The sequence below is a fragment of the Ruditapes philippinarum genome, unplaced genomic scaffold (genome assembly GCF_026571515.1).
Source record: "Ruditapes philippinarum isolate M1 unplaced genomic scaffold, ASM2657151v2 ctg6187_1_1_1_1, whole genome shotgun sequence".
NCBI classification, from domain to species: Eukaryota; Metazoa; Mollusca; class Bivalvia; order Venerida; family Veneridae; genus Ruditapes; species Ruditapes philippinarum.
Window position 1 is genome coordinate 28,797 of NW_026854885.1, and position 23,563 is coordinate 52,359.

General features: G+C 33.0%; 1 protein-coding gene across 4 annotated transcripts in view; it reads right to left on the minus strand.

The window, feature by feature from the left end:
- Nucleotides 1–23,426, minus strand: part of LOC132741417 (dedicator of cytokinesis protein 1-like) — a gene marked incomplete at both ends in the record, with an annotated part of 47,905 nt that extends 24,479 nt beyond the window's left edge. For 3 of the 4 annotated variants that reach the window (XM_060729570.1, XM_060729569.1, XM_060729567.1), the window contains 14 exon segments: nucleotides 745–825; nucleotides 1,521–1,758; nucleotides 4,011–4,190; nucleotides 6,336–6,473; nucleotides 7,262–7,359; nucleotides 7,848–7,937; nucleotides 9,890–10,002; nucleotides 16,165–16,396; nucleotides 18,455–18,558; nucleotides 19,372–19,447; nucleotides 20,622–20,720; nucleotides 22,524–22,648; nucleotides 22,767–22,848; nucleotides 23,306–23,426. In XM_060729570.1, coding sequence (XP_060585553.1) covers nucleotides 745–825; nucleotides 1,521–1,758; nucleotides 4,011–4,190; nucleotides 6,336–6,473; nucleotides 7,262–7,359; nucleotides 7,848–7,937; nucleotides 9,890–10,002; nucleotides 16,165–16,396; nucleotides 18,455–18,558; nucleotides 19,372–19,447; nucleotides 20,622–20,720; nucleotides 22,524–22,648; nucleotides 22,767–22,848; nucleotides 23,306–23,426 — 1,777 coding nt within the window. 4 annotated transcript variants of the gene reach the window in all.
- Between the last annotated feature and the right edge of the window lie 137 nt (nucleotides 23,427–23,563).

A 23,563-nucleotide genomic window follows, 5' to 3' on the forward strand; every position in this document is an offset into this window, starting at 1 on the left:
TTTGGAACAGTCCATTCAAAGTGTAAGGGATTGAGTTAACAAAATGCAAAAATTGGACTACTAACAGTATTACATACAGCCTGATCAGACTCCGTGCAATTTTAAATTCTACAGGATAAGGATTAAGTTTCCATTAGTTATCTCATTCCATAAAAAGACAGAATACTCTTACAATTTGATAAGGCTTTAACAATGCAAAAAGATTGGGAAGTCTGAGAATCAGAGGAAAAGTCAAAATTCTCACATAGCATGTTTTTAAATTCAGATGAGGAAGGAAAAAAAATCACATCTTTACAATACTTAAGTTCAAAGGTGTGTAATACATATTTCTTAGGTATAATATATGACATTAAAGACCAAATTGGTTTGTTTACATGTGTCACATAATAATAATAATGAATAATTAATGTCAGAAATTACAAAAGTCAATTAATGGTTTTCTATTTATGAATGTAAAGTTGGAGAGAAATCTCTTTTAAATACTTTTCCATCAGTGAATTGCAAAAAAATATCCATGACAGTTGATAGTTAACAAAACAATCTTTAAACTGACCAATCAGCTTCATGATTTCTGAAAGCTTTGGTAGTATATCTTTTAGATTTTATTTAAAATTACTAACTTTGCTTAATTCCCTTTCCAATATTGTAAGAAATTCACCTAAAAATTCAGCTTTATAATTAATAAGTGAAAAAACAAAAACACTGTTTATGAAATCAAAGCAGTAATTAAGCAAGGTAACTTACAGCATGTGTTTTGATTGTAGTTTGTATCACAGTCCGTAAAATAATCTCCATAATTGTACCTACATCATTCTCATGGTATAACTGAAATAAAATGCATATTTGTTACTGTATAATTGAAATATACCACATATTTGTCATGGTTTAACTGAAATATAACACATATTTGTTATGTTATAACTGAAATATATCACATAATTGTCATGGTTTTAATGAAATATAACACATATTTGTCATGGTATAATTAAAATATAATAGAGAAAAACTGAATCCGTAAGAACACCCAAAAATGTAAAATTGAAAATGTTGCAGGCTCAGTTTGATTATGCCTGTCAATGTATCTTAAGTCCATTAAATAATCCCTCACCACAATTTAAACACTTCAAAGGTTATTGCATTTAAGTGTTTGAAGAAGTTATCCAACACTCTTTAGTGGTTCAATTTACTTGCATTTTCTTCATAGAAGGGTGCATGTAGACATCCTTTCCTAGAAACGCTAGACAATCAACATAAGGCCTTAACAATGTCATTATAACTTTACACCCAACCATGAAACAAAATCAGTGAGAAAAGAGTTGAAATCAATGTCAATGTTATGTCTTGTTAATTAATATTTCCTGTATCTCAAGCATTTCCCATTGACAGATAAATTACACATTTGAATAAGAAGAAACACCCTAAATGGTAAAAGGAAAATTATCATTGCCATGGTTACAAATTATTCAACAATTTACAAGAGAACAACAGCTACCCTAAATTTGTAACATGAAGATACATACTGGTTTACTTGGGTTAAACAAATGGTCCATTATACTGCTCAGCACTTTAATACAAGCAGACATTTCATCCTGAGCTTCCATCATATCACGTATTTGGCAAAGCATCATGGGAAGCAGAACTTCCCTGCATTCTCTTTTAGAAAACAGCTCTGTCTGCACAAGATCTTCGAAGAACTTGATCTTCTGAATCTTAAGGCGACTCTTTGGCACATGGTTCAAGAACTCCACAAACAATTGACTGTAAGGTTAAAATGCACAAATCTGATGATAACACATTCTTGAAGAATACTATTCAATAATTATCTATTTCATTCTTAAAGGCACATTATGCTTCAGAAACAAATATTTTTTTCTTCTTTACAAAAGGCAAACATTAGTTTTATAACATTGAAATAATAGTTTTAGAGCTAAGAGCATGTTAGATGCTTATTACCTGAAGAAAAATGTGCCAAATGTAAAATTATTTGTTATAAAAATAGCAAAATGTAAACAAAGTATTATTTTGACTTCCATACAAAATATTAAGTCACTATAACTATACTTATTTCCAAAGGGTAACAGAATCAAAGTATGGTTGAAAAACTTGCCAATGAGGTTTTTTTTAAAACTGTACAGGACACCAAAGATAACAAGCAATTATCGTAGTATTGCAAGCAATCCAGAAGTCCCCTACTGGTTAGAACCCCAGCAACATTCTGAAGGGCCATTGGCCATTCACTTATGTTTCTATTTTAAGTAAATTTGTTGAAAAAGTTCTTTAAAAGTGATCACAGGAAACAATTTTTATGTACAGACAGACGGACTGAAGGACACTCTACAGTTATTTTTTAAACATCCCTGTTATCAAAATATAACATTTTTAAAAGCAATTTTTTTTAAAAAGGAGATAACTCTTGAAATAAAGATGCAAGATGTCATACGTGATGTGAGTGTAACAAAGAACAATTAGTAACGAAGGTATGAATAATGAATGTTTATTCTGAATTTGAAGTAAATGAAAGTTAAAAGAACAAATAGGAAAAATTAAAAGTTTAAGGAGGAGATTATTCTGGAAATATGGATGCTAGATTTATAAACCTTGTCATAATTATTATTATGATGTGGGAGTTTGAAGAAAATCCTATCATGATTGAAGAAGTTGGAGTAAAAATTACCAATTTCTCAAAAAAGTACAAAAAGGGGCATAATTCTGGAAATAGTCTTGGGAGGTAATTCTGATAAATTTTGTCCTAGAGTTGTAAACATTGTCACATATGATGTGGTTGATAACTAGCAACTTATATTTAAAGTTTGAAGAAAATACCTTAAGAAATAAAGAACTTATAGTGAAAAAACTTAAAAACTAGAATAAGAAATCTTGAAATTCAGTCTATTTGTTGCCAGAGCAACCAGAATTTTCAACATAGGAAGATAAGAAAAGGATGTTCATAATTTCCATACTGCCATCTACCCATATGTCAAGTTTCATAAAAAATATTTTCAGTACTTTTTGTGTTATCGCAGGATCCAGGTTATGTGTAAAATTTGCCATATTTTCAGTCTATTTGTTGCCATAGCAACCAGAATTTTCAGCATAGGAAAAAAAGAAAAAGACGTGCATAATCTACATACTGCCATCTATCCATATATTAAGTTTCATTAAAATATTTTCAGTACTTTTTGTGTTATCGCGGGATCCAGGTTATGTGTAAAATTTGCCATATTTACAGTCTATTTGTTGCCATAGCAACCAGAATTTTCAACATAGGAAGAAAAAAAAAGACGTGCATAATCTCCATACTGCCATCTATCCATATATCAAGTTTCATTAAAATATTTTCAGTACTTTTTGCATTATCGCGGGATCCAGTTTTGTGCACGGACAGACTGACGGACAGACAGACGGACGTACCAAAATTTGATGTTTATGAGGCAAATTAGCTCATAAACACCACCTGAACCAATGTCCGACGGACTGACGGACGGACGGACAGACGGACGGAGGGTAAACCTAAAGTCCCCTCCGGTAAACCGGACGGACTGACGGAAGTTCTCACAGGACAGTAATTATGTGGCTACTCTATTGTTCTCTCTATTGTTCTTTTTAGCCACACAAAAGAAAATAGCCACATAAAAGCATTACGGAATGAATGACATCAAAGAGAAAGAACAGTTACCTATTGTCCCTCTAGCCACATAATTACTGTCCTGTGAGTGCGGACAGACAGACGGACGGACGGACGGAGGGTAAACCTAAAGTCCCCTCCGGTAAACCGGTAGGGGACTAAAAAGCTTTTGATAAATAAAAGTAAAAGCATTTCTGGGGCATAATGGGTGTTTAAGACAAAGTAACAACACAGGTAAAATAAAATATAAGCGTGTATAGATCTACATTTAATCTTTTGAATGATTTTTCTTTTTAAAATTGTCACAACAATTTCTTAATGTAAATAAATAATAATAACAATTTCAAAATCATGAAATTAATCTTTTTCTTTTACAATAAATTACCTAAGTTCCACGGCATTGAAGACTTTGAGTATATCTGAAATAGTTGCTGGCATGTTTCGTAAGGCATATCCCTGAGCTCTGACTGTCCTGTCTGAGGTATAAAGCATCATGCCACCTATGGACTGTATCAACTGTTTTAACATGATCTCAAACTGCTGCTTCCCACGATTCTCATTCAACCTATCATATATATAATATACAAATGAGCCGCGTCACGACAAAACCATCATAATGGGTTTGCGACCAGCATGGATCCAGACCAGCCTGCGCATCCGCGCAGTCTGATCAGGATCCATGCTGTTCGCTATCAGTTTCTCTATTTGTTATAGGGTCTGTAAGCGAACAGCATGGATCCTGATCAGACTGCGCGGATGCACAGGCTGGTCTGGATCCATGCTGGTCGCAAACCCATTATGTTGGTTTTGTCGTGACACGGCTCAAATGTATTAACATGTGGTTTATTTTTATATTAACATTTGATATTTTCAACATCATCAATTAGGGAGTGGTCATCTGTAATATGCCATAACATTCATAACAAGTTATCACATGTGACATATAGAGGATATTGAATGAGTGTAGGTTTAATTCTAAATTTATTGAACCAGTTGAATAATATCATATTATGCAAGCATCTGGCGAGCATAATACCGTTTTATTCAACAAGTTCAATAAATTTAGTATTGAATCTACATGAATATAATATTCTATGTATCACAAATCGAAAATGATAGCAATTAACAGATAACTAGAACTCCGCGAGTCGGATGTGTCGCCTTGTGAACAATGTAGTTTAGGGGAAATGGCCAGGACAAAAATGAAATATGAAAAATAACAAAGGGCAATAACTAAAAAAATAATACTTGCAGAGCAGCAGTTTCTGTACACTGCACTTCTTATCAAATTCTATGATGTTTCAAGTCCATAGCTTTCATACTTGAGGAGAAATGACCAGGACAAAAATAAAGTAAGAAAATCAACAAAGGGCAATAACTCAAAAATAAGAAATGCAGAGTATCAGTTCTTATGCACTGCACTTCTTTTTAATGAGATCTATCATCCTATGAAGTTTCAAGTCCATAACTTTTATACTTTCGGAGAAATGGCCTGGACAAAAATTAAGTATGAAAATTAACAAAGGGCCATAACTCAAAAATTAAGAAATGCAGAGTACAGATTCTTGTGCACTGCACTTCTTAATAATGAGATCTATCATCCTATGAAGTTTCAAGTCCATAGCTTTTATACTTAAGGAGAAATGGCCCGGACAAATTTAAAGTATGAAAATAAACAATGGGCAATAACTCAAAAAATAAAAAATGCAGAGTACCAGTTCTTGTGCACTGCACTTCTTCTTAATGAGACCTATGATCCTATGAAGTTTCAAGTCCATGGCTTTTATACATTAGGAGAAATGGCCCAGACAAAAATAAAGTATGAAAATTAACAAAGGGCAATAACTCAAAAATTAGGAAGTGCAGAGTACTGGTTCTTGTGCACTGCATTTCCTCTTAATGAGATCTATCATCCTATGAAGTTTCAAGTCCATAGCTTTTTTAGTTGAAGAGAAATGGCCCGGACAAAATTAAAGTATAAAAATTAAAAAAGGGCAATAACTCCAAAAATAAGAACTGCAGAGTACCGGTCTTTGTGCACTGCACTTCCGGTTATTGAAAGAAGCATGCATACCAAGTTTGAAGTCAATCAGACTTATAGTGACTGAGTTATGCTCCGGACAAGCTTTAGGGGACGCCGACAACGACGCCGACACCGCCGCCGACACCGCCGACAAAAGTAACCCCTATATGTCACCTTTTCAAGGCGACACAAAAACAGCAATTTTTCGTTTGCGTGCCTAAAGCGTATTGTTAACATTAGAGCGCTTTAATGCTTTGTTTGCACATTCCTGAGCCGTGGTTTAAATGATAAAATATACAAATGTATTTATAGTCATTTGTCACATTCGGTTATTTTTATATCAACATATACTTTCAGCAACATCTATCATATGTGACTATTTATGTAAACATATAATACTTACAAGGTCATCTGTCACATGTGGATATTTTACATGAATAATTAATAATTTCAAGGTCATCTGTAACAGTAATTCTAAAATTTTAGGGTCATCTGTCACAAGCTTTTATTCTTTATACAGTTCACTTTATGATATGACACCTATAGTGGTACTGTGATACAGCAGACCTTTCAAGCAGCCCAGTTAATCACATTATTAAATTCTATTCTAGTTTAACAGATCATGGTATATGTAGGATGATAAACTCCTAATAAACTTATCATAATATAACTCCAGGCTCTACTTACATTGCAAAGAGTTCCCTTGAGCGAATGATGAATTTAAATATGTACTCTAGAGATTTCATGGCCTGTCTGAAGGAAGGCTCGTGATCAGTGTCTTCATTGGCATTGTCCACATACTCCTTCAATATGCTCATCAACTTGCTGAAATAACATCAGAATGAATGGGGTTAGTGGTCACTTTTAAAAAGACTTACTTCAGAACTTAGAATATTTTTGGTTTACTCTTCTTTTTCCAGAATACAAACAAGCCTTTACAGAATTAAAAAGCCTATTAATAATCTGTTGATGACATATTTGCATAACTTACTAACCCATAACTTGCTGCAACAGAAAATTTAAGTTTCTGCCACCAATATGGAGCCAGGTCAGCCAGCACTCACAGGCACATCTGTGCAGTCTGACCAGGCTCCATACACTATTGGCAGCATAGTTCTTTTTCAAAACAGCGTATATCAATTATACAAATTCTGCAGGTTAAAGGCCCTATATGACTCAGAAATGGTTTACTTTTTTGTTCTCAAAAGCTTTTTATTTTTGGTGTCCTGTTATAGCCTTCAAAAAGATACTCATTAACCAATTGCCTGAACCATCTTTTGCTTCTGTTGCTTTCTGACAATTAGTACAATTATAGTAATTAAGTAATTTGTATGGAGGTCAAAATACTACTTTCTTTACAATTTGCTACTATTCTGACAAATAATTTTACTTTAAGTTCTACTTTCTTCAAGTATAAGTATCAAACATGTACGTAAACCATTATTTAAATGTTATCAAACTCATGTTTTGTTTTTTCTAAAGAAGAGCAAATTTATTCATTTCTGAGGCATAATGCACCTTTAAGAGCTCATTAATGGTCATTATCTTAATCACAATTCTTAAAGGGTAGTGTTAATCTATATGTCAATTTTCTAAGTTTGTAAACTACTTACTTATATGCTGTTGTTATACTGAAGGAGTTTATATACGCATCTAATATTGGTCTGAACTGATAATATCTACTGTCTGCAACCAGTCCTATGATATAAACCTGTAAATTATAGGATAAAACTGTTAAATAACTACCCTGTTAATCTGATATCCAAGTAATAATAAAGCTACATCTGTCATCTTCAAAATGAATCTTAGTAAAACCCATGGTAGAGATTGAACCCACAACCTCCTGCAAACAAGCTGCACATACAGGTGCCCTGTGCAACGGGGACCTCCTGAGTTCAGTGAATGTTACTGTCTCTGGTTGCTTTTTACGAGAGATTATCAAAACTTTTATATTTGTCAATCTTTTTTAAACATTCATAGTCTGAGTACCATGTTTACGTACTGTCCGGTCAAAAGGTATGTTACATAGTTTATTCATTTCGTACTTGCAAGGGAGGTAAAATTTAATTTCATCCAGGTTCTTGTCTCGCTGTCTACTGAGCAGAAAAACTATCTCTGGCTGATATGTGTTATTCTCATTATCAAATACTAACACATTATAAACATTTTTCAACAAAATCATGCATAAATTTAACTTACGAGGGCATCAAAGACCAGATTGTCATACAGGTCAGATACCGTGTTCTGCATCAAGATGTAGAATAACGAGTCCAACAAATCTTGTAAAAACTGTAATAACAAGACATCTATGAGATAGATAAAAATCTACGAGATCATATGAGAAAATATTGTAAATTCTAAAATAATGTCCAAAGAAATAAGATAATATAAGATTTAAATATTACTATGATTGGTAATAAACATTAGAGCTGTTGATACTTCTATATGTTCATAAACTTATAACTGTAAAACAATCATTCACAATGTATTTATTTATAACAACAATTATTGATAAAAGATATTTATGCATAAATATTAACAATGTATACCATAAGTACAAAATGTTCATTACAGATAATGCCATGACAAGTTTAACAATTTTATTGCATTCCATACAAATTACATAAAAACACATACATGTCATGTAGTTTATTTCTTTTCTATGACACATACAAAACTATGATAACTGAAATCTTTATAATAACAAGTCAAAGAGTTTCATTGATAATACATATATCCTGCACCTTAGTGCAATAATGTTATAAGTGCTTCTAAATCTAATAGCAGTTAATCAGTTATTGCACTAAGGTGACGAATTATTATAAGAATTTAACTCCATGCATTTTAAATCTATGATAAGTACAAATCTATATTTGACTACACTAAATAAAGCCCTTAGAAATAACAAGAATAATAATTTGACTGTTCAACACAAGCTATGAAATTGTTAGTGTTTATCATATATGATATAGAGTTCATTATGAGGGAATTGATTGTGTCCAATAAAGGTTTATATTATAACATAATATGTATCTGGCTGTGTTCTATACATTATCAAGCTATTAAATTGACTATGTCATTACAGACTATGTAACTAATCATGTTTATTACAGGTTATATAACTGTGAATACCGGGATAGGCTTTGACAATCCTTAGCCGAAGTAAGAAGATAATTCTTGGAAAAATGAAGAACATATAATAAACCAAGACAACTTACTTACAAATAATTAAGAAGATTTATTCATAGAAAAAAAATATGTTAAAATGTGTATCAGTCAGATGTGAACAGAGAGTCTTAAACTAGTTTTAGTAAAAAAAGATGATGAATATTTGTACCAAATTTATAATAAACCTTTCATGGAATGATAATGCTATGATTTAAAACCAGATTTTGAAAGACTGAGATACAGTGGGATTATTGTATGCCCCTAAATGGGGGCTTAAAAAAGTGCTCGTCAGTAGAGCATAAAAAGATGTATAGTAATATTGTTCACAATTTAATAAAGAAAGAGAAAAGGACAAGAATCACATGCAATTATCTACCATTTAATTTAAACAATACACCCGCCATCACCAAATACATGTATGCATGAAAATAAAAATTTAGGAAAGTTGCGGTCATTCATTTCACAAAGATTGTGTTGTTTCAAGTTTCCGGGCTTCCATTGATCCAGCTGACTTGAATATAGATTACAGAAAAAAGTCCAATCCTTAGTATATTAACTATTACATATATTTTGTTACAAGTCCCCTGTATTAATATAAAATAGTAACAATACTTTTTTGGAATAATCATTCTTTTCAATATTTTGGAGCAAAATATTTTTAATCAATTTAAGTGATAGGGGGATTACAGTATTAGGAGTACATCAATACCCTCCTAAATACTTTGCTAAACAATGCACAAAAAATGCACTGTCTTTCATAAAATTTTGCACAAAAAATACCCACACCAAACCAACAAACAGTTTGCAACATACAATAAATAGAAAGTAGTTGCAGAGGAGTTAGATTATAAAGAGTTATGTTTTTAAGCCATTAAAAAAGAATTTAAAAAGTCAATAAATTCACAACAAAAGATAAAATAAACATAAATGAAAACAAATTAACCAAACATGCCAATGAAATAAGATTTAATAAAAAAAAAGCATGTTTAATATAAAAAAGCATGTTATGTTGTGTGAAAAAATCATATAAATGTAATATTAGTGGTGCTACATAAAACAACACACATGTCTACCTTAACAATTTCTTCACCGTCTACACGCATTAAACAAGTCAGATGTTTCTTTAGTGATGCCGTATCATTCTCATTTAGAATCTTTTGCCATTTAAGACAGCCTAGCAGGTCAACTGTACAGAAGAAAATTCATCATATCAGCATATCATAGTACTAGGCATGCTCGTACAAACCATTATCAAATCAAAACTTTGACCATACAACCCCCCTCCCCACCCCCACAACACACCCCGGTTTTCTGACACAATTTGCCATTAAAAAATGTACATAAGTTTTTATGTATATTTTGTAACTCAAGACTTTTTAAATACTTACCTGTATATTATTTTAATTTTTTAAACTATATTCTAAGGTAGCTAATTTTAGTTTCAAAAATTTTGATAGCATGGACATTTTGTCCAAGAATAACATTCAGAATCAGGTAAAAAACAAGAACGAGTTTGTTAAACACAAATGCCCCCGGCTCAGATTCTTGTCAGTAGCAATACTTCAAAAAATGTTTACCCATTCACTCAGTTATGGACAGAAAAATCGCCAAAAAATTGTAAACACAAGTTTTATAACTTGACAAAGTCATGGCATTTTGTAATTGTGAAAAATATAAGTTGCCAAGTCATTGCTCTGACTTGTGAAGTTGAAAAATATTTAACTTCATGCAAGTTATCTTCCTACCAAATATGAAATACATCTGTCATTAAATAAAGGCTGTATGGGCAAAAGTGTAAAAATCTATTTTGAGCACTGGTGACCTTGACCTACTGATCCCTACCCCAATCAAAAGGATGAATACAATGCAAGTTATCTTCCTACCAAATATAAAATATATCTGTCACTTAATAAAGGCTGTATGAGCAAATGTGTAAAAATCTATTTTAGCACTGGTGACCTTGACCCAACTGACCACTAACTCCATCAAAGTTTATGTTTCTATCAATTATAAATAATATCTGTCTATAGAATAAGGTCAATACACCTGTAAAAATGTAAAAATCTATTTTTAACATTGGTGACCTTGACATTGGTAACATTGACCTTGACCCAAATGACCCCATACTACACCCAAAGAAGGAGGTGTTTGTATTAAACTAAGACATCAACTAAAAAATAAAGGCTGTATGAGCAAAAAGGTTTATATTTATTTTTTAAACCAGTGACCTTGACCTTGACCCTAGAGACCGCTTACTCCAAAAAAAATTGGAGGACCATCAAAGGTATCCACCTACTAAATATGAAAGATATCAGTAAAGAAATTAAGCAATTAGGAGAAATTTAAGATAAATCCAACTTGCCGAAATAGGTTAACCAGACAAGGCCCTATTTTCAAAGTGAAAAAAGGGAAATAACTGGGAAATATGGATGACACAGTTATATAACTTGGCAATATCATGTGCTTTGTATTGATAAGTAAGTGTGGAAATTATAAAGCCATTAGTAAAGATAGCACTTAAGATATTTCCAACTTGCCGTTTTAGGTTAACCATTATTCATTTTCTAAGTGCTGAAAAGGGCAATAACTTGGTAAATATGAAAGCCAGAGTTATGAAACTTGCCCAGATCATGTACTTTGTATTGATTAGTAAGTGTGTAAACTTAGAAGCCATTGGTACAGGTAGAACTTAAGAAAAATCCAACTTGCCGTTCTAGGTTAACCTCGTACGGACAGACGGACGGACGGTTCAATTACTATATGCCCGGGGGCATAAAAAAGCCACCCTTTAAACTCAGAACGCAAACATTTTTGGTTTTAAAATATAGATGAATGATGTTTATATATATTTATCATTCAAAACTGAAGTCAATGTAAAGATTGGCTGGTCAAAGTAAAGATTGGCTAATGGTTTCCAGACTCAATGTAGCAGTGCCTGCCATAGAGTAAGAGTTTTAATGCAATAAGGCTTGATCATTTATTTTTCTGCTTTTTCAAAAGTACAATTTCCAATCAAACCAACATCTGAAACTTTTCCTATAAAATACATTATTTCCAAAATGATAAATGCTTTGTCGTAAAACATTTATAGACAGACACAACAAAATACATTAGTAAATAGCAGAGGTAATACAATATCAATTTGAAAATTAACAACATTTAATTCTTATTTCAATTTCTATTTTATAAACAGACGATAAATCTTGAGCCATATTGCAAGAAAACTTCAAGCAAAGGGATGGTTTTCAGACGACATACACATATTTGTTATCTGAAAACTACATACACATATTTGTTATACATGCCAGTAGGGTAGTCAGACTGGTGTATCATGCAAGCAGAGTTATGTACCTTGACGATTTCCTCGCCGTCCACACGCATCAACTGTTCAAGATGTTTTTTCAGTTGTGTTTGATCATTCACAACTTCCTGCCATCTCAACAAACCCAGTAAATCAACTGCACCAAAAACATAAAATTAATTGGCAAAAAAAAATTTAAAAACTAGAAATGTGTCATCATGCCACGGATGCCCCCGCATGCAGCCAAAATTTCAGATGTTATAATATTTAGTTCCAAATTTGTTTGCACAAATTATTGTTTTCATTTTAAGTTCAAAGCCCTTAAAACTTTTCAATGTTAACACAAACCATTTTCATACAATGTTCAAGGAACTGAAATTATTCAGTCTTAACCTTTTGAAAATAGCATATTTCATATTTGTTGCCAAAATAATGGCTACATACATTTCCACAAAAGTATGAGTGCTGAAACTGAAAGTTCAAAATTTTTCCAATATTCAAGAAAGATAAGTTTGTCCAAAATCATTGAACCACAACCAAATTCAAACTTAAACTGCTTATTCCTAAGATGTATCTATATTATTTTCAAAGTGAAAGGGACATAACTCTGCCAAAAAATCATCGAACCATGACCAAATTCCAACTTGACCTGCCCATTCCTTTGACATATCCATATGTCAAATTTGAGTTGAATATGTAACACTGTTGGGTAGATAATGAACAGAAACTGTAAATTTCATATTATTTTCAAAGTAAAAGGGGCATTACTCTGCCAAAAATCATTGAACCATGACCAAATTCGAACTTGGCCTGGGCATTCCAAAAACATATCCATATGTCAAATTTGAGTTGAATGTGTTGTACTGTTGGGGAGATAATAAACAGAAACTGAAAATTTCATATTATTTTCAAAGTAAAAGGAGCATAACTCTGCCAAAAATCATCGAACCATGACCAAATTCAAACATGCCCTGTATTTTCTCATGACATATCCATATGTCAAATTTGAGTTGAATGTGTTGTACCGTTGGGGAGATAATGAACGGAAACTGAAAATTTCATATTATTTTCAAAGTAAAAGGGGCATAACTCTGCCAAAAATCATCGAACCATGACCAAATTCAAACTTGACCTGTATTTTCTCAATTTGAGTTGAATGTGTTGTACGGTTGGGGAGATAATGAACGGAAACTGAAAATTTCATATTATTTTCAAAGTAAAAGGGGCATAACTCTGCCAAAAATAGTCGAACCATGACCAAATTCGAACTTGACCTGTATTTTCTCATGACATATCCATATGTCAAATTTGAGTTGAATATGTGCAACCGTTACTAAGATAATGAACGGAAACTGATGATGACGGAATGACGGAATGACGGAAGGATGGAACAGGGTAACACTATATAAAAATAATAATAATAATAAAAATACGTAAAATCTATTGTGCCTCTGCGTAACATTATGTTGTGTTTCTATGTATATGTAAGTTGTTTCCCCCCTTTCAGGTCAACAATATTTATGTTATAAAAAAATGATCTCATTTTTTCTCTCTGAATAATGAGCTTCAAAATTTATAATTTTTACTGACTGTATAGTGAACAGTGCAGACCATCATCAGATGGTAAAATTGTGTCACAAAGGTAAACTAGAAATGTGTCCATAGGACACGGGTGCCCCCACCGCGCCACTGTTCTGTCAATCTTTTTACTAAGTCAAGGGTAATATCTCTACAAATACTGGATAAATCCACAAGCGAAAACCCAGGTGCAAATCTAAATATGCTGAGCAACCTACCCATAAAGTTTAATGACTATATCCAGGGCTCGAATTTAACTTTTTTGGCCACTAGCAATTTTTTGCTAGTGGACAAATTTTTAACTAGCAAAAACTGAATTCAACTAGCACTTTTTACGACAATGATTTTTTAATTGCAAAATTGTTTAAAATTGTAATTTATTTGGACGAGTTCGAACTGCCCGGGGTACGAATCAGCAACGTAACTTTCTACTCAAAAACTTGATTTAGGGGACAGGGAGTCTTATCAAATGTCAATCTACAAATAATAATGCAATATTGTGCCATACCGACGATGTCTGGTCTGGATTATGTGCACAACAATCGGCGCAAAATATTTTGGCAACATTTCCATCGTCATCGAGTTAGTACTTAAGAAGTACTTAAGACTGACGTGCAGTTCTTTCTCCCAATTTTTAACCGTTTTAACTGAAGGTCTGGTTGTCTTTCTTTTGATAGACTGTGAATCATCTTCTGTACTCAGAGTATTGATATCGGAAGACACATTTGCTTCAGTAAGTGGGAAGAAGTTCGTTATTTTTCGTTTAGACATTTTATTCCGATCACGCTTGATTTACATGGACAAAATGACATTTGGACTGGTTTAAATTTGTGTACTTTTTTAAGCGAGGTTAAGATATAGAAAATGTAAACCAGACAGCTAGTGCGCGCATAGTTTATAACTCGGCTACCTGCGAATATTACGCCCCATTTATATTTCGGATTTTCCTGACGAGCGTATTCTGTTTTTTCTTCAACTCGCAAAAAATTGCGAGTAGTCATAAATCTAACTCGCAAAATCATTTTTCAACTAGCATTTTGCGAGTTTGCGAGTGTTAAATTCGAGCCCTGTATATCAAATCCTTTTTGAGTAACTTGCGACACAAGTTGAAAATTGCAAAAATTTTCTAAGTGAAGGGCAATAACTCTAAAAATACTTAATAAATCCAGACGAAAATACCTGGTGCATAACTGCACATGCTGATCAATATTCCTGTAAAGTTACATGACTCTAGATAGGTCACATACTTTTTGAGTTACGTGCGACACATGTTGAAAATTGCAAAATTTTACTAAGTGAAGGGCAATAACTCTGAAAATACTAAAAATATCCAGAAGAAAATACCCAGGTGCACAACTACACATGCTGATCAACATTCCTGTAAAGTTTCATGACTCTAGGTCAATTACTTTTTGAGTTAACTGCGACACAAGTTGAAAATTGCAAAATTTTACTAAGTCAAGGGCAATAACTCTGAAAATACTAAAAATATCCAGACGAAAATACCCAGGTGCACAACAACACATGCTGATCAACATTCCTGTAAAGTTTCATGACTCTAGGTCAATTACTTTTTGAGTTACATGTGACACAAGTTGAAAATTGCAAAATTTTACTTAGTCAAGGGCAATAACTCTGAAAATACTAAAAATATCCAGACGAAAATACCCAGGTGCACAACTACACATGCTGATCAACATTCCTGTAAAGTTTCATGACTCTAGGTCAAATACTTTTTGAGTTACATGCGACACAAGTTGAAAATTGCAAAATTTTACTAAGTCAAGGGCAATAACTCTGAAAATACTAAAAATATCCAGACAAAAATACCAAGGTGCACAACTACACATGCTGATCAACATTCCTGTAAAGTTTCATGACTCTAGGTCAAATACTTTTTGAGTTACATGCGACACAAGTTGAAAATTGCAAAATTTTACTAAGTCAAGGGCAATAACTCTGAAAATACTAAAAATATCCAGACGAAAATACCCAGGTGCACAAATACACATGCTGATCAACATTCCTGTAAAGTTTCATGACTCTAGGTAAAATACTTTTTGAGTTACGTGCGACACAAAAGTGAACGGACGGACGAAAAAGGACGGACGGACAGACGGACGGACAAGGGTAAATCTAAATGCCCGCCACTAACGTGGGGGCACAAAAATGTTACCCCCAGGAGACTAAAACAATGAAATACCTATCTCCAAACTAAAGTAGTTGCAAATGTATGCAAGTAAATCAGGCAGAATAGTGATAACTATGTCTAATCTGTAAATAAAGTTGTGAAATATCTTTCGCTGTTGGATACCGTTTTGTCGTGTTATTTCATAGAGGCACAGGATCGAACACTGGTAAAATAATCTACCTTACTAAAGCCTAAAGCTACATCAATAGCTTTTTTTCGACTTTTTTTTAAGAATTAAAAAATGTTTTTTTGTTTTTTTTTGGAAATGAACAACTTACCGTTATGGGTTAATTTTGTAGAACACACATAGGTGGAAACTTTAAAACTGTCTTTATAACTGAGAGAATATGGTCCACAGAAGAGTGGAATTTTAGGAAGACGTGAATGTGTACCAGACCCACTAGGTCCGTAGTGTCCTGATCCAGCTATATTGCTAGCTTCCAGCTCCTTCAAGGTCGACGGAAGGTCAAGGTATGCTTGATGCATCTTATCTTCCTTCTTATTATCAATCTATAAATAGAAAACAGAAAGTAAACTAAGATCTAATAAAAAGTATAGAAATATAGTATAAATTCTAAACATCTGTAATTCTCTAATAACAAGTATGTCTGTTTGTTTGTTTGGTTCTACGGCGCACAAACACAATATAGGTCATGCTGCGCTGAAACAGAAAACATGATTTTTGCTAACCTCCCGTATAACAAACTTCAAAGCAACACCAGGGGTCAAAACCACCTCATCTGCTGGAACTATCAGATGCAAAAACAAGAGGGCCATGATGGCCCTGAGGTCGCTCACCTGTATATAGGCCCCCCACCCCCGTGCCAATTTTTACCCAAGGGCTTTTATTTGTTTATTTGAACAGACTTGGTAGACACCCATAAGAAGATGTTTCATGCTAAACATCTAAGTTCTAGCTCATTGGCTTTTTTAAAAGAAGATTTTTAAAGTTTTTACTATACACATATAGTTAAAAACAATGTCACCCCTGGGGCAGGGCCAGTTTTGACCCCCGGGTGTTTATTTGAACAAACTTTGTAGATATTTACTAAAAGATGTTTCATGCTTAATATCTAAACTCTAGCTATTTGGGTTTTTCCAAAGAAGATTTTTAAGTTTTTGCTATACACATATAAGGAAAATCAATGACACCCCCCACCCCCGGGCGGGGCCAGTTTTGACCCCAGGGCTTTAATTTGAACATACTTGGTAGACACCCATTAGAACATGTTTCATGCTAAATATCTAAGCTCTAGCTCTTTGAGTTCTTTAAAAGAAGATTTTTTAAGTTTTTACTATATGCATATAGGGAAAATCAATGACCCCCTGGGGCGGGGCCAATTTTGACCCCAGAGCTTTTATTTGAACAAACTTGGTAGACACTCATTAGAAGATGTTTCATGCTAAATATCTTAGCTCTAGCTCTTTGGGTTCTTTAAAAGAAGATTTTTTAAGTTTTTACTATATGCATATAGGGAAAATCTATGACCCCCTGGGGCAGGGTCAATTTTGACCCCAGGGCTTTTATTTGAACAAACTTGGTAGACATTCACTAGAAGATGTTTCATGCCAAATATCTAAGCTCTAGCTCTTATGGTTCTTTAAAAGAAGATTTTTTAAAGTTTTTACCATATGCATATAGGGAAAATCAATGACCCCCGGGGCGGAGCCAATTTTGACCCCAGGGCTTTAATTTGAACAAACTTGGTAGACACTCACTAGAAGATGTTTCATGCTTAATATCTTAGCTCTAGCTCTTTGGGTTCTTTAAAAGAAGATTTTTTAAGTTTTTACTATTATGCATATTGGGAAAATCAATGACCCCCTGGGTCGGGGCCAATTTTGACCCCAGGGCTTTTATTTGAACAAACTTGGTAGACATTCACTAGAAGATGTTTCATGCCAAATATCTAAGCTCTAGCTCTTACGGTTCTTTAAAAGAAGATTTTTTAAGTTTTTACTATATGCATATAGGGAAAATCAATGACCCCCAGGGGCGGGGCCAATTTTGACCCCAGGGCTTTTATTTGAACAAACTTGGAAGACACTCACTAGAAGATGTTTCATGCCAAATATCTAAGCTCTAGCTCTTATGGTTTTTAAAAAGAAGATATTTAAAGTTTTTTCTTTTGGTTGCCATGGCAACCAGAGTTCTGCATGGAATTAAATTCTTTGAACAATTTTTAAAGGTGACCACCAAAGGAACATTCCTGTGAAGTTTGGATGAAATTGGCTCAGTGGTTTATGAGGAGATGTCATTTAAAGCAAAAGTTTACGGACGGACGACGGACAGACGCCGGACGAAAAGCGATCACAAAAGCTCACCCTGTCACTTTGTGACAGGTGAGCTAAAAACTCCAATAATGATACGGGATCTAGTTTAATTAAATAGTTATTATATACATAGAAATTCACAGAAAATTATCTGTAATATCCATTTACATGAATAGGAAATGTATAACTTACATTGACTGTGTAACTTGCAAACATCAGAAAATTTTGTTTACATGAAAATATCAGTTTACATGAATGGTAAACGTTTTATTTATATAGATTAAATATATCTACCTTGTACAAAAGAAGGTCATGTTCCTCATCCTTCAGTGTTGTACCATTCTTGTTAAGCAACTTTACAAAGGCCATAGCAAAAGGTTTCTCATTTCTATCTTTGGCTGATATATAAAGCAATACATGAAATACATAGAGGATATTGAATGAGGTATAGGTTCATAACTAAATTTATAAGAGTTGAATTAAATCTTATTGTGTGAGCTGGTTTGCATGATCTTGTTTTATTCAAAGAGTTCAATAAATTTAGTAATGAATCTACACAAATATAATATTCTATTTAACTAAATAAGAACATTTACATTTAGAAAGAAAATTTTTTCATTGACATGCCTATAGTGTAACACTAACAGTTAACAGTTAGAAAGAGTAATTATTCATTGACATAGTGTAACGCTAACAGCTCACTTTAACCATGTATATATTGCAAATTATGTCATGTCATAGTGTTATATCACCAGTGTAATATCATTTTAATTAAATGACTTTATTACACTCATAGTTTATGTGATAAAAATTTTTAAAGGGTCTACAAAATAGCTATATAATTAAATTCTTCAATCCTATGATCAAAACCTTATCACTTCAATCATACAGTTAAAAAGACACAAGTCATATATACAATATTCAATTTTTTTTTTTCATGCATGATTTTCCCCCCAACTATTCTCATGGTATTTCTACCGTTCTAGAATTTGTATATCCTTTGTGATCATGATAGATTCTCTTAATTCAAAAGAAAAACTGATGTTTAGTCAGAAAATAGTCTAGGTGACTTCCCCGGGAGAAAAAAATGTTACCACAAACTTATTTTTTGGATTTTTGAAATATCCTTCAACTGTACTTCAAATTTCAGTGAGTAAAATAAATTCAATGATGAAGTTAAATAATTTCAAAACAACACAAAAAATACTTACTTTCATTTCTTGACTTGTGTTTGAAAAGGAATTTCAGGTGTAGACCCCTAAATTCTATTTCTGTTGAAACAGCAACCTGAAATCATTAATTCAACCTACAGAAAAGGTGACACTACATGTTATTCAAATGCTTGAATGTTCTTCTGATTCTTGATTTATACCATTTGTCAAGAGTATACTATAAATAGAGGATATTCAAGTTTTTTCTATAAATACATGATTTATTTTCATCGAGTGGTATGAAAATAAATATTTCATGAGTGGCGGTAGCCACGAGTGAAATATGGTAATTTTCATGCCACAAGATGAAAATAAATCATGTATCTATAGAAAAAACTTGAATTTTCTGTTTATTATATACATTTTTCTCTTTCTGGATATAAAAATTTGCAAGACTTTCCCTTAAATTTTGAGTACTGGCAGAATTTAAAAGAAAGTAGTCCGGCAAGACACCAGTGAAAATACGGAAAATATGTTTCACTGCAGTGAAAAATAAATTTTTACAGTGAAAATACGGAAAATGAAAATATGCATTTTATTTCATCAATATTTCTCAAAATTTCATTTAAAAGTATATAATAAATGTAACTCCATCTTAATCGATATCAGTTGAATTGATATATTGATTAAATCCATACATTTGCCTAATGGTCATCTATTGTTAAAATTTAATGTATGCTGCTGCGCATAATTATATCAATGTATGTATCCATTTATCAATGTAGTTTTCAACCCAAGCACACATATCTTACAGCTTAAAGTGATGCTTGCTGTGGTATTGTCAGACTGTTTAATGACAACCCCCATAACTTAGTAAAATGACCTGTTAAGCACAGAATATGCATACACAGAATTCAGTTTTGCCACAACTTTATGATTCTCACATGTCTTGTAAATGGAAGTACTACAAAAATATCCAGTAACAAAATTTTCTTCTGTTAGAGATTTGTATGTATTTCTTCATTTCTTATTGCACAAGTTCTAAAATTGGCTTATTCACTATTAAGACCAGTTCACTATATTAAGACGACTTTAAGTCAGTGCCGTTAGTGGTCTTAATAGAGGGAATTACTGTATATAGAATCTCTTCAGACTGTACTAATGTGCAATTTATAGGCCTGGATCTGTACAGGTCATAAAGGCCTACCAGTTTTTTGGTTGCTGAAGCTCCATAGACTTATACCATACATATCTATGAAAAAGTGTGAAATCATAACACACATAAACCAGTTCTTAGCATATAAGTTTACCTTAACAATTTCCAACCATTTTGGTTTGTCTTCATGATAATAAATGAGTGTTTTATACTCGGAGGATCCTTCACTGCCACAACCTGGGTTTATCACTTCCTACAAATATACATTATCATAATATTAAATAAAAATTCTCTTAATTAATCAGTTTACATGATCTTGTTATTTCAAGTTTCAAGTCATGCCAATAAATATAGTTGTGGAGATATGCTCTGGACAATATAGAATTAAAACAAATAAGGAAATTAAATGAAGAAAAATCATTCAAAAATAGAGCCAGAGTAATTGTTCTTGGTCACTGCACTGAGAGTAGTCATCTGTCTATATTTTAAAAGGACTCTACTGAGGTGTTTTGACATGACAGGACTGAATATAAATTTTCAATATTTCAGTTTGACATAGATCTAGACCAATAATTTGTGTGCAAAATTTCAGATCATTTTCTCACTTAAGTTTTCCCAGAACAATTATTATTATTCAAATTGTGATAAATGACCTGAAATTGAAAAGCACCCAAATCAGGTTATAAAATACAATTTTCTATTTATTTCTGAGTAGATTTCTTAATTATCTTATATCTTTGTGATGTAAGTGCCTGTGTGGTTCTATGTAAGAAATAAACTAGAAATGTGTCCATAGGACACGGATGCCCCCACACGCCACTGTTCTGTCAATCTTATGACTCTAGGTCAAATATTTTTTGGACTACATGTGCCACAAGTTGAAAACTAAAAATCAACAAAGGGCCATAATTCTGTTAAATTTGGTCGCAGCAAAAATTCCTTACTTTAAAAACATCTACACATTAAGGTTGTTCATCCCTGGAAGTTTAAGCAAAATCTGCCATTTGGTTTAAGAGGAGTTGCATTCACAAAATTTCTACATAGTATATAGTGAAAAAATCAACAAAGGGCCATAATTCTGTAAAATTTGGTCGCAGCCAAAATTCCTTCCTTTACTACCATCTACACATTAAGATTGTTCATCCCTGTAAGTTTAAGCAAAATCTGCCACCCGGTTTAAGAGGAGTTGCGTTCACAAAATTTCTACATAGTATATAGTGAAAAAATCAACAAAGGGCCATAATTCTGTAAAATTTGGTCGCATCAAAAATTCCTTCCTTTACTACCATCTACACCTTAAGGTTGTTCATCCCTGTAAGTTTAAGTAAAATCTGCCATCCGGTTTAAGAGGAGTTGCGGTCACAAAATTTCTACATAGTATATAGTGAAAAAATCAACAAAGGGCCATAATTCTGTTAAATTTGGCCGCAGCAAAAATTCCTACCTTTACTACCATCTACACATTAAGGTTGTTCATCCCTGTAAGTTTAAGCAAAATCTGCCACCCGGTTTAAGAGGAGTTGCATTCACAAAATTTCTACATAGTATATAGTGAAAAAATCAACAAAGGGCCATAATTCTGTTAAATTTGGTCGCAGCAAAAATTCCTTCCTTTACTACCATCTACACATTAAGGTTGTTCATCCCTGTAAGTTTAAGCAAAATCTGTCATCCGGTTTAAGAGGAGTTGCGTTCACAAAATTTCTATATAGTATCTAGTAAAAAAATCAACAAAGGGCCATAATTCTGTTAAATTCGGTCACAGCAAAAATTCCTTCCTTTACTACCATCTACATATTAAGGTTGTTCATCCCTGTAAGTTTAAGCAAAATCTGCCATCCGGTTTAAGAGGAGTTGCGTTCACAAGATTTCGGGACGTACGGACGGACGGACTGACGGACGGACGGACAAGTGCAACGCTATATGCACCCACATTGTGGGGGCATAAAAATAAAAATATTAGGCTTTTGGACCTCAGTGAAGTTCCTTTAAGTTTCAACCCAAAATATAGTGTTTAAAAAGCATTAAGTTAGCAACATACATAAACAAGACTCACCTTGAGAACTTCTCCCTGTTTATTACACACCAACATACTCACTTCCACATTCTTATCAGCAGTTTTTGACCCACGGTTAAACTCCCCCTCTATAATTGTTATGTATATATCATTTCGCACAAGATCTGAAAAAACATTACCAATAAAGTTCAAGTAATCTGGAGAGAATAACTGCCTTGGGCCAGGTTTTGTACATGTAAAAATACAAAATCTAAATTAACATGAAAAGAAAATATACCATACCTGGCAGAATAACATCTGGGAAACCCATCTTTCTCACCACTGTTGTACTTGGCTGGACTACATGGGGAAAATCTTCTCGAATCTACAAACAAAAATATGACATGAACAAGACTTATCTTGAGAATCTGTATAATTTCTTGCATGTTTTTTTCATTTAAAGTGTCCCAGTTGATTTATGTTAGAATTTCAAATTTTACGTTTTCAGGCTTTTGGAGCTTCTTTAATAAATCAATTTGACCTATTTTTTAATTATTGTATCTTTAAAATGGACAGATGGTAAAAAACGTGCTGTCTTTTACATACCATTGTTAAAAAAATCACCGTCATTAACTGTAGCTTAATGAAATACTAAGTGTCAATCACTCTACTAGGACTCCCTTTGCCAGAGTGTAGATTAGTCAAATAATAGCTTTACAACATTTTTCCAACAAAATCATTATTATGACAGCTCTGTATCAGACACCTGATATTTGGAACAATTTTTTTTGTCCTGGAAATTGTAGCAGCTATTAGTGATGTACCAGCAGATAAGTATTTACCTGTTTTATGTCCCCTTTTAGAAGTTTGAGAGAGGCAAATATACCCTGTCCCCGATGATTGATTTCTTTACCAGTTACAGTCTTCCGTACACAACTATCCATGAACTCTTTATCCCCACACCTTAAAATACATCATAATAACAAATACTATTTTGAAATCTTTTAGTATGGGTTGAGTTTGAAATAAATGAACTATTACCAACATTTGAAGGTGATGGACATAAACTAGTTGTAAATTTTCAAAGCAATATCTCAATA